The 15,764-nt window shown below is 38.8% G+C and overlaps 1 protein-coding gene across 2 annotated transcripts in view; it reads left to right on the plus strand.

Moving 5' to 3' along the window:
• The first annotated feature begins 511 nt into the window (after window positions 1–511).
• The window catches only part of LOC131202371 (solute carrier family 23 member 1-like), a 31,924-nt gene continuing 16,671 nt past the window's right edge, over window positions 512–15,764 (plus strand). The window contains exons 1-3 of one of the 2 annotated variants that reach the window (XM_058191296.1): window positions 518–644; window positions 2,160–2,309; window positions 4,520–4,677. In XM_058191296.1, coding sequence (XP_058047279.1) covers window positions 525–644; window positions 2,160–2,309; window positions 4,520–4,677 — 428 coding nt within the window. In that variant the 5' untranslated portion in view covers window positions 518–524. Of the gene's footprint in view, window positions 645–2,159; window positions 2,310–4,519; window positions 4,678–15,764 lie in introns of both variants that reach the window. The other variant, XM_058191297.1, reaches the window with a different exon arrangement.

Consider the following 15,764-nt stretch of genomic DNA (forward strand, 5'->3'; position numbering starts at 1 on the left):
CAGTTTCCTGCATTGACTTTCTGTGTCAGAAGCTGGCTGGGAAGTTCTCAAACAGCAATCCTGTGACCCTGAGATGCTACCACCATCACTAACACATCTTTGTTGTCAAACATCCAAAATTCGATCCTGTGACCATGAGAATGGTACAATGGATGTAATGCAAGAACTGTTGTGAATCATCTTCTTTCAGTACCATTGTAATTTTGAACAGTCACTAAAAATGGTTGTAAGTCGAGGACTACCTGTAATAATAACATAGGAAACAAATGCTCAACAGATCTGCTATTGGAAATCCATGATACTGGCAGAAAGAATCCTCCTTTCAGTTACTGATCCATTATTGCTCAAGCAGGATAATTTTTTAATAAAAAGTTTTCAAAGCCTTATGCTGCTGTATAATTGAGCTGAACATGAGTAAATGATTTCAGCAGGCTAGGGAAGCTGGAATTACTCTATAGTTACTCTCACATGAATGCTGGAAATGAAATTTGGATTCCTGCAACTCGTTGTTCAGGGTGCCAAACATGAGGTTTGATTGGTGCCTCATCTCCGCTTTCCCTCTGCTTTATTCAAGGACATCCCATGAAATAGAGATGACCCACCCTGAAAAAGAAGCAAATGGAGTAGACAATCCCACTTTTATGGTAAGTTTATATTTTCATTTTAAATTAAATATCTGTATAAAAGAGTTCCAATCACATAAAATAAAGAGCAAGAATGATGTGGGCAACAGCTGGTGTCATATGCCATCAATTGATCCGTTTATTGTAAACAGAATGCTTTTCCTCCTGAGATCTAACAGAATGGCGTTTGGCACATTCAAATCTAAGCTATAACATTTAGTGCTTGTATTTCCCTTTTTTATTCTGGAAAAAAATAGGAGAAAGATTGATATTCATTTTAATATGTGCCCTTCCTCCTATTTTTGTCAGGTTATTAATTCATTTTGAATCATATACTGTAATTTCCTTCTTGGTTTTTAGAAAAAGATAATGTATTATTTCTTGCTATTCAAAGTCTACCTGAAATAGAACAAACTGTGACAAATATAATGTTACAGTTTAAGAGGCTCTCACATTATATGTTTGGAGTTTTTTTTTTAATACCACTTCTCATCAAAAGAAATCTTGAAACAGTTTTATAGCCTTTTGCATGTTCTTTCTCTCTTTCTTCTCCTACTCCTGCATGCCATTTATGTATTACATTTATAGCCATTTAGTTATAGTTTGAAATTTGTAGTTCTCTGAATTTAATTATTTCCTTCATTTTTATTTTCTTCTTCAATTTTTGTTGTCTCTTTTACATTATCTGTCAATGTGGTTTATTTCTATGTGTCTATTAACGGCTGATTTGTGGGAATGCTAAGCTTCCAGGAATTCTCTAGCAGTTTTGATTTGTCTTGGTCTAGGATACTCTCAGTTTCCCAGTTAAAATGGTTGTTGAGCTTACTCATGTGTTAAGAGGATAAGGAATTTTCATCTTGTCTTCTGACTGCTAGTTAGTGTTCATGGATATGCTAGTCTTCTGCCTGTCTGTCTACATAGTGGCTGTTACAGAGTTTACACTCTATGTTGTAGATGACGCCCGGTTTTTCTTTTTTCTTTTCCTTCTTTTGATTTCCTTAAGAAGTTTTGGAGGGCTTTAGTTGGTGTGTGTGCTACAGTGCTGTTGTGTCTTTGTAATAGTTGTTTTCATAATTTTTTTGATATATGATAGTGTTACCTTTTTTATAGCTTATATTAGTTGTCTGGTAGTTGTTTGAGACAACTAATATAAGCTATAAAAAAGATAACACTATCGTACATCAAAAAAAATTATGAAAACAACTATTACAAAGACACAACATGTTGTCCATGGGGTTGCGGTGGGTCGGACATGACTTCGCAACTAACAACAAAGTTGTTTGAGTAGTCAGGCATTTTTTGATAAAGTTGCATGTGTATCCATTTTATTGGAAGATGATGTATAGATGGTCTGTTTCCTTTTCCTGATGTTCTGGGTTGCTATAGTGGGTTTGTGTTCGTTGTAATACTGCTTTTATACAGCTCCTCTTGTGGGAGGTTGATGTGTAAATGTTGTAATGAAGCACTTGGTTAGTGTCAGTTGAACCCTGAACTGCATATATTCTCTTGGTATGAAAAGATTCATTGTTTCTGCAGACTGATGATGGTAAACACTGTAACTTCGTAACATGTGTGGTGCACCATGAAGAAAAACCAGAAGATGTCAGCAGGCAAGGTGGTAACAAGCCGGCATACACTGTCACAGATATACCTCCATGGCATCTTTGCATCTTCCTGGGAATTCAGGTAAGTCTTCAAAGAACAATTTAGCTGGGAATTCTTGGCAGGGGTATGTTGTGCAAAAAGGTGAATAAAAATGTGAGTCAGCTAACACAAAATAAAGATGTCTGTCAGACAGACAGTGTCTGCCTGCTGCCTACTATCATCTCTCTCTCTCTCTCTCTCCTATCAATCATCTATCTATCTATCTATCTATCTATCTATCTATCTATCTATCTATCTATCTATCTATCTATCATCATCTTCTCTGCAGTTTTCTTGGCAAAATTTTCAGGAGTGGCTTCCCATTGCCCTCTTCCTAGGGCTGAGATAAAGAGACTGGTTCAAAGTCACCCGGTTGGCATCATGCTGGAGATGGGACTAAAATTCATGGTCTTCTGGTTTCCAGTCCATAGCCTTTAACCCCTACCCCAAATATTTAAATATAAACATAAATAAATAAAAGAATCTGGGAGTCTTTTATTTGTCTTTACAAAGTATGAAATTTATAGCAGCAGATATATTCCTTAGTGCAAAATCCTGTCAATCACTTCAAGAGTGAGATGGACACCTTATAAATTTAGTGAATAAATTTTAGAAAATAAACATTTTTTTATTTCTGAGGCTGCTTCTAATTTATTCTTGTTCCCTTCTTTTTGACCGTGTATCTTCACCGGAAAAGAAACTAGTTCCTAGTTTTGTCTAAGTCTAAGTGTGACAACTCAACTGCCATGTCTTGCATAACTGAGCGTAGGGATTTCTGTTCTATTTCTCCATTGCCTGAGATCTTTGACAATACTTCACCTGTCTCTTCTTCTTTAAGTAGAAAATATTACTAGATCCAGCATACTGGCAAAGCATTATTAACCAGTTCTTTCAAGAAGCAGTTTTTGGTTATAAATCACTTCTTCACACTAACCTGAATGTGAAAGCTGAAACTGAAACATAGGGGATTCATGATTAGAATTCCTACCATTCTACACTTTCCTCATTCTGGACGTAGAGTGCTACTAGTCACCACCCACATAGCTAATCACACCTTAATCAGGTTTAGAATGTGTACTTATGGAAAAGGAATCATACTAAAATACATTAAATTATTTGGATAGATTAAATATCAGCAATTCAAGTTAGCAAAGGAATTAAATCAATTCTGGTTTCAACTGAGTAAATGTATTTCAAAAATCAAACAGAGGTTCCACCAAGGACTCCACAAGTGATTACCTAATTTAAATACTATGAATAACTTATGAAGCAGTGTATATGAAAAGAAAACCACCTATTGTTTCACAGTATCGCCTAGTTTAAACTTAATTCCTTGTGAGCTGCTCAGAAGCAAAGGAAAATCCACAATGTAGAGTTTTCTGCAAGGAAGCACCTTCCAGTTGGGAGATACTTCAGAATTTAATGTAATGCACCTTCCCTGGTCTAGGGAATCTTTTGTACAGTATAATTAATAGTTGGACATCTATATGTGGTTCAAAATTTTATGAGAAAGCCCATCATCCTTCGAAGTACTTTCTGCCATTTGAGTTGAAATACAGTATCAGTTTCTTAGCTAAAATTTATTTGAGTTGGTTTTTATATGGTCAGGGGACTTCTGGCAGATGGTCAGATCTGTCTGTTGATAAGATAAGAGACGGATGCCACCCAAAAGACAGGACCATTCAGTCCATTGCATAGTTTGGATGGGAAATGGAGATCCAAAAATGTGAATTTTGATCTCTCTGCAAATAGGACTTCTGGCTTTTCCTGATTTCATTGTCATCAATTACTGCAACAACACATGGATTTGTCAAATTGAGGGGATTTAATAGAAAAGGAAGGTCAGCAGAATGAATGTTAGCTTTACTGTGGCCTTGGGTTCTATGATAGTTTAAGGTTTCTCTTCTATTTTTTTTCTAATTATAGGCATCTAAACTTCACTTTCCTTTATAGTGAAATGCACTGACGCTTGCAAAAGCAGTAAACTAATTTAAACAGTAAACTTGATCATAAAAACAAAAACAGGCTAAAGTACGAAGAATTTTTTTAAAAAAAAGAAAATATCACATCAAAAGTTTGGCGGTACCATATCTCACACTTAAAAGAGGAGGAGCTTATAACATTTTAAGATGGTCTTTTATAATGTAGGCACCACCACACAAAAAGTATTGTTTTATGTACTCACCATTACAATTGATAAGCAGGACTCTTTCTCTCTTAATTGCATTTCTTCCCTCTTCTCTGTTTCTTAGCATTACCTGACTGCCCTTGGAGGTCTCGTCGCAATTCCTCTCATCCTTTCCAAATCACTTTGTCTGGAGCATGACACTCTGACACAAAGTCACCTGATCAGCACCATATTTTTCGTCTCAGGGATCTGCACTCTTCTTCAAGTTATCTTTGGAGTAAGGTAGTCATATATATCTACAGCATGATGTCTCTTTTTGATTACATCTACCCAGCCTATCAGACCCAGCAGGAAGGGCATGTGAGATCCCATTTGCTAAGGAATTCCATCTGGCGGGACCCAGAAGTCCTGCCTTTTCTTTCTGACTCTTACTGTCTAGAACAGTGGTTCTCAACCTTTATAGTGCTGCAACCCCTTTAATACAATTCCCCATGATGTGGCGACCCCTTTAATACAATTCCCCACGATGTGGTGACCCCCAACCATAAAATTATTTTCGTTTTGAATTTATCGCGCCTGAAGCTATATTGGCTAGCAATCTGAACTGCTTGCGATTGCCTTGAGGACGGAGGCATTAAAGCGGAGACTCCTCCCCTATTAAGTTCATCGCGCCTGAAGCCAGATTAGGCTAGCGATTGGGAGTGATTGCAGCTGGCTTGAGAGGGAGACATCAGAGCAAAGATTTCTCTCTTTTTTAATTGATCATGCCTGAAACTGAATTCAGCTAGCGATTTGAAGAGCCTGCAGCTGGCTTGTGAAGTCAACCACTGGAGCACAATTCTTCAACTCGCAAGTATATTTCCCATATTTTCAATGGTCTTAGGCGACCCCTGGCAAATTGTCATTCGACCCCCAATGGGGTCCCAACCCACAGGTTGAGAACCGCTGGTCTAGAACATCATTTCCATCCCACCCCACCCCCAAGGTGAGCCTAGTCCCATTTCTTTTAGCCTTCAAGAAAGTTCTTAAAATCTGGTTTTCCCAGCAACTTTTGAGGATGCTTGGGAGCCTGCATGGTGGTTGTATGATGTTGGGTGATTGTTATTCTCCCACAATCTTGGATTTTTTTAATGTTTTCATTTTTAGTCATTTCCATGACCTGGATGACTGAGAATCTCCATAGACATTAATATTATTATATTGTTTTAATTGTGATTGTGATTGTATGTCACCCAGAGTCACATTCTCAAGGACAGAAACAGCACTGGTTGTGTTTGTGGATAATCTCTGACAAGGGAGGGATGAGGATAGTCTATACAATCCTTGCTCTCTTGGTGGCTTTCAATACCAATGACTGCACTAGTATACTTTGGGACCAGCTGTGGGCTGGGTAGCACAGCATTAAGATATATTTCTGCTAAGTGGCATATTTTTAACAATACTTATTTAAAGAAACTTTTCATCCACTGTTTCCAATAGGAATTAACAAAATCTTGTATGGGGCTCTTAAAGCAATATAATGATGAGGAATTTTAAACCAGAGGTAGGGTTTTATGTTCTTCTTTACATGACCTTACAAGGAATGTCACCAGCTTGGAAGAATGTTAAGGACCATTTATCCATTTATATGATCATGGAAAGAATTTAAACATGTGCTGTTGGAGTGCAGCGGTACTTGTATTCCCAAATGATCCACCCTATTTCTTTGATATATAACCTTCCTTATATTTGCCTCTTGAGTGTTAAAGGACATGCATAACCTGGTCTTTTTTTGGGGGGGATGAAAAATTATAGCTCATTAATCTGAGACATGCTTTACTTGGATCACCTTTCTAGGCTTAATTTTTCTGCAAAAAAAATCACACACATTACAAACTTGCATTTTTGTTTGCAATACAGAATATATAATGATTTGGGAGTGATTTTTTTGTTTGTTTACAATACAGTGCAGATAATGATTTAGAAGTGAAGGAGAGATTTTCTGCAGGAAAATTTGTTCCAGATTATAATTCAGGTTAAGAACTATTCCAGTTTGAAGCCCTGGGCTGTCTTCTTCCCAAGTGCCTTTTCTCCAGATTAACTGAACTTTTTTAAAATAAAAAACAAAGTAATATATAGGATCAGGTGAGTTAAACAGAGTCCAAATCAGGCTGAAAATCTTGACACGCCTTAGTCCATCTGGATGATTTGGTTTTAGTCATTCTACCATGAGTTTCTGCCTTCAGTCCAGCCTTCGGAAAATATAAAGGAGAGTACTTTGGACCCTCTAGTGAAAAGCTGGCATTAACAAACTTAAGAAACAAAAGGGCAGCTAGGCAACTATCTGCAAATATATTTTTAATGAAAATTTCCTTTTTTAAATGAATGAAACTAAATATTTAGTTACAACCACAAATTTACTGGGAACTAGAATCAAAAGAAAAGAATGAAAGGCAACAATCACTCACACGGTTCTAAACAAAATCAGTGCAGACAGCCTAACTAAAGTATGTTTAGTTGAGATGAATAGGCTCTTGGGATTGAGGAGACATTTCCAGTTCATTTAACTGAGGAATACTTTGAAATAAATAATCTGGACTTCTGCTTGGATGCTGTTATGGAGATCTTCCTAAATCTTGCTATGCCAAATGAAGCAAAAAGTTCTATCTCAGTGTCTTGACTTTAGCTAACAAATCAGAAAATTATATACTGTAGCTGTATTGAAATAAAAGGTTAGAGATAGAACTTTAATTTGGATATGCAGTATTCACAAAACTGGAATTAAACTCAAAGGCCTAAATGGCTAAAGATAGTCTTTGATTTATGACAATAATGAAACCCAGCATTACTGTTGTATATCATTATAGCCATGAGTCAAAACAGCTACATGACTGACCTGATTTTACGACCTTTTTGTGGCAGTCATTAAGTGAACACCGTGATTATTAAGCAAACTCATTATCCACAATAGGAGTTTTTTGCTGGAAACTGAAAATAAACACTAATTTTCAGCAAAGAAAATATCTTAAATTGTGGCCACATGACCATGGGATGTAGCAAACGGCCATAAATACGAGCACCCAAAATGCAATCATGTGACTATGGAGGGAGCCTTCCATTTGAATTTTGAATCTGGATCATAAGGAGCAGAGGTGAAATGCCATTGGTTAGGAATGGTTCGCACAAACCAGTGGTAATAAAATAGAATAGAATAGAATTTTTTTTATTGGCCAAGTGTGATTGGACACACAAGAAATTTGTCTTGGTGCATACGCTCTCAGTGTACATAAAAGAAAAGATATCTTCATCAAAGTACAACACTTACAACACTTAATGATAGTCATAGGTTACAATTAAGCAATCAGGAAACAATATCAGTATAAATCGTAAGGATACAAGCAACAAAGTTACAGTCATACAAGTCATAAGTAGAAAGAGATTGGTGATAGGAACGATGAGAAGATTAATAATAGTGCAGATTTAGTAAATAGTTTGACAGTGTTGAAGGAATTATTTGTTTAGCAGAGTGATGGTGTTTGGGGAAAAAACTGTCCTTGTGTCTAGTTGTTCTGGTGTGCAGTGCTCTATAGTGTCGTTTTGAGGGTAGGAATTGAAACAGTTTATGTCCAGGATGTGAGGGGTCTGTAAATATTTTCACAGCCCTCTTTTTGATTCGTGCAGTATACAGGTCCTTAATGGAAGGCAGATTGGTAGCAATTGCTACCAACTAAAAGCTACCGGTATTTCCGATGATCAGCTGTGCCACATGATTTATATTCGCTAGAAAGCAGGAAATCCTGCTTTCTAGTGAATCTAAATCACGCGGCACACCTGTTCCCCCCTCGCTGTTCTACTTACCTTAGAAAAGGCTTCTTAATCCTCCTTTTTCAGCGCTGCGCAATAGCACCTGTGGTGCGCCTGTGTGCAAAGTGCGTGTTTGGCGTGCACCACATATGTGCATGCACAGTGAACCAGTAGCAAAGCGAACTGGTAGCAGATTTCAGAGCATTTCACCCCTGATAAGTACTTTTGGGGGGGGGTAACTTCAGATGATCACTAAGTGACCGATCATAAGTCAAGACTACGTGTATTTTCAACTCTATAGATTCTTTGATATATCAATTTCATATCAAGCACCTACTACAAAAATATAAATATCAATAACCATACTAGGCCGGAAGCTTCCATGCTGCCACTTTCTCATGTGTGGGAAAGGAGGAGGGGGGGATTTAGTAGAGGGGCCCATTAGACACAATAACATTCTTCCTGCTGGTCAAGGTCAGGCCGGTCCTGCATCTGGAGAAGGAGTGGTTGGAATGATGTATCGAGATGGGATGGTTGACGATTGGAGCTTGTGATTGGTAGAGGAAGCAGGGCGTGGTTTGGGGGTTTTGATTTACTGAGGGAAAACCTGGATCTCTCAGATTTGGATTTTTCCAGAAGTGCCAGTTTACCTATCCTAGTAAAAGAACTTTGAAAGATACGTGCTTTAGAGTTTTTACTTGGCGAGGGGTTTTTCTGGAACGATGACAATCTCAGTGTCAGAGTTCCAAGTAACAACCGCAAAGCAATCAAAACTTTTTGTGGCCTAGAGTTTTCTCAAAGTATAATGTCAGAGTTTAGGCAGTGTAACTAGTATTATGAGATAAACTCAGGTGCAAAACACAGCACACAGAGCCTTTAGATAAATAACAGTGGTTTATATACAGCTAAATATTTACAGACTTATACGTGGTTAAATACCTTATCATACAGCTACCGACACACGGAGAGCAATGAGATACATGATGAGATAGAGAACATGAGGAGTGGGGAGATGACCTCTAATGGTTTCCCTTATATAGGCAGCTTCTTACCCAGCTTCTTAAAGTGGCAGTAACCCTGTTGACTCATTCCAGTTGCATCAGCTTTCACTTACAACCTTTCATTAGCTTACAGCTATTAAATCTCCATTCCCTGACACATAATTTTATTTGGGATGTCATATTGGCACAGCTAGTGAAAACCCGACTCTGAAGGACCCAGGGTTTTCCCATCAAAATCAAAGCCCAAATTTATTGCCCCCAGATCACATGTCCCTCACATGGTCCAATCAATTCGCAATCCCAAATCTGGCTGGCTTTGGTCCACGCCTTCCAAAACCTGGTAGAGCGTCCTTGCCTCCCACGGGAAAGAGTGTTATTTTGGCTACACATCCCCCAGCTATCTCTACCTCCCCCCTCACGTTCCCACAGCTCTACCCAGCCTTGCTGTGGCAGCCCTGAAGATGCTCCCGAAATGGGGGCTGACACTCAGTGAACTGATTCATAAATGCTTTTGATATAAAACGCTTTGAAGGATACTATATTGAAAAACAAAATAGTTGGCTGTCCTGGGAGAAAAAAACGTGCGTAGAGGAAGAATGTGCAGTTCAGTCAAGGAAAGGCAAATTCAAATGAAATATTAGGAGTCTGACAAGCAGTATTAAAGCAGATCAGTTAGTCAAAATGAAGCAGCTTCAGAGTTCCCTTTGGACAACTTTTAGAGAGTATCATGAGACTTTTTTGAAAGAGACATGTGCTGCTCTGTATGCATCTTTATTTTTTGAGTGTGAAAGAGAAGAAACACAGTAGAGTAATTCTCTGAAAAAGTGTTTTCTCTACCCAACAATGAAACTTTCAGAACCGAGCAACAAATGCCCTTTGTTTAGAATAAAGCAAGATTCTAATTTATTTAATACTCCTTTCCCTTCCTCACCCTCTCTGGAGATTTTCAATTTCACAATAACCCCTTTGATTCTGCTAGGAATGGCAAACCACATCCACAGCTACTAAATTAAATCTGTTTTGCCAAGTGCTTACTTAGCTGCAAAGAATATATGGTATTTTACAAGAGGCTTGGCCTCTGCTATAGAATGAGGAACAAAATTGGTGAACACCACCTAACAATTAGGAGAGACTTTCAACTCATATACTACTAAAACTCTTTTTTACATTATCTGTTTGTTTATATCCTCAAGTTATCCCAAATGATGCATTACACTATAACGATTTTGAAACAAGATACCTACAGTATAGTAGTACAGTAAAAAAAATTTGTTTGCGCAAACTATACTCTTTCCTTTAGTTTCTTTCTGGGTACAATTTGAGGTCCTAGTCATCACCTTTAAAGCTGCGTATAGCATAGTACCAGATTACCTGTGAGACTGCCCTTCCCTAAAGAATCTACCCATCTTCCAGGTCAGAAAGGATAGGCACACTCATAGTCCCTTCCCCTAAATATTGTCACTTGATATGGGAACTAGAAAGCACATGTTTTCCATGGCAGTCCCTCAGCTGTGGAACACTCTGGCCCCTGAAGTTTGGCAGCCCTCTACCTGCCTCACCTTCCACAACTTTGAAGATCTTTTCCCCCACGCACTGAGATAAGAGTTGTTGACTTGGTGTAAGTTTTTTATTGTTTTTAATTTTTAATGTGTTTAGTTTTATAGTTCTACTGTAATTTTTATGTTGTTTTTACTTTTGATTGGGAGCTGCTCAGACTTGGCTATAAAATGGGCAGCTCCAATATGTTTTAAATAAATAAATGCATTTTGAAAATGTTATCAATATAAGCATCTCATATTCGGTTTCTCAATCATTGAGGTCATACAGAGAAAACAAGCTTCCTGACAGGCAAATAATAAAAGGGTGTGGGATATTTTTAATGTGTGCCAGTGTGCAGTAAAAAAATGATAATAAAGGTTATCTGATCTTATATCCTCAGAGAGAGCTGAGATAAACTTTGATAAGTGGTAAATGGGATTTCAAACATATACATTCATGTTTTGCTTTAGAGCAGGAGTGTCAAACTCAAGGCCTGGGGGCAGGATCCGGCCCATAGGGTGCTTAGATCTGGCCCATGGGGCTGCCCTGGAAACAGTGATGGTCCTGCCCGCAGTGCCTCTGCCAGCAAAACAGAGGTGGGAGGGCTGCGTGCGGCACTCCCAAACTCTGTTTTTGCTGGCAGAGGGTTGCAGGAGGCCGTCACAGCCAAAATGGAGTTTTCAATGGCAGAGCGCTCGGGCCACCATAGGTATCCCCGACACAAGTGACATCAAGCTGGCCATGCCCACCCCAACCCTCCAAGGTCAAACACAAACCTGATGCAGCCTTCAGTGAAATAGCTAACAGTTCCGTTGTAAAGTATAAGTGTCTTCGTCTCTGTTGGTAATCAGTAAAATATTTACTGGAATTCTTTTTAATATCAGTGAAAGTCCAAGCTGGATTGCATTTACGGTGAAATGCAGTTTTAGCTGATCTACAGCAGATTATGAAGCTATGACATAAAGTTACAGACAGAGGAATTCCGTTGTGCTAAGACTATTTTGCTCAATAGTTCTCTCCATCTGAAAATAGCAACACCGTACTGTGAAGTGAAAGAGAACAAATGAAAAGGCTAATATTTTCAGGAATCCTATTTCCTCCACACCCGGGACATTTTAATGAATGCCCCAGATGTAATCTGATATTGCCTAATACTTACTTGTTTAGTTTTCTGTGAGTTGGAAGATTCTAATAAATGCTTTATGAATCAATGCATTTCTTAAAATAGAATGACTGAGTCCTGATTTATAAAATCAAAAAAATGTTCCAAGTTTTATATTAATCAGCCCTTTAAATTCTGAAACCATGAAGGAGAAGTGATCAACATAGTGAAGAGAACTTATGTATTTAAGCATTTCATTGCTGGAGAAGTAAAAAAAAAAGTACAAGAAAACAATGTGCAACCTGAAGCATTTAGAAAAATCTGCATGGGCAGGCACTTATCCTTAGTGTAAAAAACTTTTCCTTGCATGTAGGGTTTAGGGGCCCTTGTATGTCTTTGCTGCAGTTTCTTTGCAACATCTAAAGTACTGGGCAGGGAACTGCATTACAGACTCCAGATCAAGTGTGCTTTGTGAGCCCATTCAGTGTGGGACTGCTGGAAATGTTCATGACAATATTTCAGTTTAATTACATAGCCTACATATCAAAGGTTGGTTTCAGCAGGTTCTGACCCGTTCTGGAGAACCAGTAGTGGAAATTTTGAGTAGTTTGGAGAATTGGTAGTAAAAATTCTGACTGGCCCCGCCCCCATCTATTCTCTGCCTCCCAAGTCCAGCTGATCGGGAGGAAATGGGGATTTTGCAGTATCCTTCCCCTGCCACGCCCATGAAGCCACACCCACCAAGCCATGCCATGCCACGCCCACCAAGCCACATCCACAGAACCGGTAGTAAAAAATTTTGAAGCCCACCACTGCTACATATCCCTCTGTGAGAGATCCGTGTTCTCTTCTTGTCACTGTATGACAGCACAATGTATCTCCAGGGGCATAAAAAACAGAGATTACTTGAATATACCTCCATGTTCCCATGATGTCCTTATTTCTGCAGAACATTCTTTGAGAACTAAGATCAAAAGACGAGCCATTTGTGTTGTGGAGCAAATTTACAAGTTTGACTTCAGTTTAACTCTAAAGTACACTAACGTACAGAGTGTACTTTAGTCCTGTTATTTAACCAAGTCTAACAAGGCTATGTTTTTCCAACCTGCCCTAAGAAATAGATCTTGTGCTTCAGAGAAGAAAGGGGGTGGTTAAACTCTTCACCTGTTAGTCTTTTTAAAGAAAAAAAAATCCTTAAAATTTCTTTATTTTCTTGAGGTTTTTTTATGTAAATGTCTGTGTGATGTAAACTTTTAGCCTTAGTAACAACTATTTCAGAGAAAAATACTAATAGGAGAAAGTTGGTGCATTAACTGTAATTGAGCACAGAATTACAGTTGAGGTTTGTGGCAGTCAATAAATGGGTCACCATGTGACCACACCCAAGTTTACAATCTTTTGTGCACTGTTCATTACACAAACACCAGGTATTAACTAAATCCATTAAACACAATGGGCATTGTTTTTGCCAGAAACCAGAAGTACATTCTGGAAACTTGTAAAAAAAATCACAAAAATCTTGGTCATATGACTGCAGAACACTGCAAATGACTGTAAATGCAAGCCAATTGCTAAGTACCCAAAATGCAATTACCCATATTTTTTGGAATATAAGACGCACCAGAGTATAAGACACACCTTAGTTTATGGGGAGGAAAATAGGGGGGGGGGAATTCTGCCTACCAGGTATTCATCTGGCTAGCGTCCTTAGCCTGGTCAGCTTCAGCACATTAGTTTGCTCTTTGGTTTTGAGATTGGTGGTTGGGGCTAAAAATCAGCTTCTAAAGTACAGCTGATCATTGGAGGGAGCAGCAATTAGAAAAGCAGGCCAAGCGCATTGCTTCGCCCACAAGTGCCACATTGGGACTGAAAAACAGCTTCAAAAGCACAGATGATTGTCAGAGGGAGCACCAGTGACTAAAGCAGGCAAAGCACGGAAGGGGTAAGAGAAGGCAGCAGCTGTTCTGTGTATCCATTTTGGGCACTGCACGACGTGTTTTCAGCCTCCAAACGCATCGCATTTTCAGGCAGTGATCAGTGGCGATGTGCTTTGTCAATACCCGCAGCCTTGAAGGGCTCTTAAACGAGAGTTTGAAGGCTGAAAATGTGACATGCAGAGCCCCAAAACACAAGCCATTGTTGGTGGCAATCTTTGCAGCCAGGAAGATGATGCATAGGGGCCAGTAGATGTGGGTGGGTGGGGTTACATTTGGAGTATAAGACACATCCAAAATTTCAGCCTCTTTTAGGAGGGAAAAAATTGCATCTTATACTCCGAAAAATACAGTATATGACTGCAGGTGTGTGTATGAGATCATCAGAACTACAAAATTGGGTCATAAGTACTTTTTTGGGGGTCCGTTGGGATGTCAAATGGTCACTAAGCAACCAATCATTTAGTGAGGATTAGTTGCAGATAGATTTTCTCCATGATATTCAGTATGCAGTCCTCAATGGAACTACATCTATATGGAGTGAATCATGCAGTGGGATACCTCATGGTTCTGTCTTGGGCCCAATACTCTTCAATATTTTCATAAATAATTTAGAATTTGCGGATGACACTAATCTGGGCAGAATTACTAACATTTTGGAAGATAGAGTCAAGATTCTAGAAGGATCTTGACAGACTTGAATAGAATAGAATAGAATTTTTTTATTGGCCAAGTGTGATTGGACACACAAGGAATTTGTCTTGGTGCATATGCTCTCAGTGTACATAAAAGAAAAGATACGTTCATCAAGGTACAACATTTACAACACAATTGATGATCAATATATCAATATAAATCATAAGGATTGCCAGCAACAAGTTATAGTCATACAGTCATAAGTGGAAAGAGATTGGTGATGGGAACTATGAAACGATTAATAGTAGTGCAGATTCAGTAAATAGTCTGACAGTGTTGAGGGAATTATTTGTTTAGCAGAGTGATGGCCTTCGGGGAAAAACTGTTCTTGTGTCTAGTTGTTCTGGTGTGCAGTGCTCTATAGTGTCGTTTTGAGGGTAGGAGTTGAAACAGTTTATGTCCAGGATGCGAGGGATCTGCAAATATTTTCACGGCCCTCTTCTTGATTCGTGCAGTATACAGGTCCTCAATGGAAGGCAGGTTGGTAGCAATTATTTTTTCTGCAGTTCTAATTATCCTCTGAAGTCTGTGTTTTTCTTGTTGGGTTGCAGAACCGAACCAGACAGTTATAGAGGTGCAAATGACAGACTCAATAATTCCTCTGTAGAATTGGATCAGCAGCTCCTTGGGCAGTTTGAGCTTACTGAGTTGGCGCAGAAAGAACATTCTTTGTTGTCCTTTTTAATGATGTTTTGATGTTAGCTGTCCATTTGAGATCTTGCGATATGATAGAACCCAGAAATTTGAAGGTTTCTACTGTTGATACTGTGTTGTCAAGTATTGTGAGAGGTGGAAGTATGGAAGGGTTTTTCCTAAAGTCTACCACCATTTCTACGGTTTTGAGTGTGTTCAGTTCCAGATTGTTTTGGTTGCACCACAAGGCTAGTCGTTCGACCTCTCGTCTATATGCGGATTCGTCATTGTCTCTAATGAGACCAATCACTGTTGTGTCATCTGCGAACTTCAGTAGCTTAACAGATGGATCATTGGAGATGCAGTCATTGGTATACAGAGAGAAGAGAAGTGGGGAGAGCACACAGCCTTGGGGGGCCCCTGTGCTAATTGTAGAGGTATTTGATGTGATCTTGCTTAGCTTCACCTGCTGCTTCCTGTTTGTTAGGAAGCTTGTGATCCACTTACAAGTCTGTTCCGGTACCTGTAGCTGGTTTAGCTTAGTTAGAAGAATGTCTGGAATGATGGTATTGAATGCTGAACTAAAGTCTACAAAAAGGACCCTTGCATAGGTCTTTGGAGACTCAAGATGTTGTAGGATGTAGTGCAGAGCCATATTAACAGCATCATTTGTTGATCTAT

This window comes from Ahaetulla prasina, chromosome 7 (assembly GCF_028640845.1).
Source record: "Ahaetulla prasina isolate Xishuangbanna chromosome 7, ASM2864084v1, whole genome shotgun sequence".
NCBI lineage: Eukaryota > Metazoa > Chordata > Lepidosauria > Squamata > Colubridae > Ahaetulla > Ahaetulla prasina.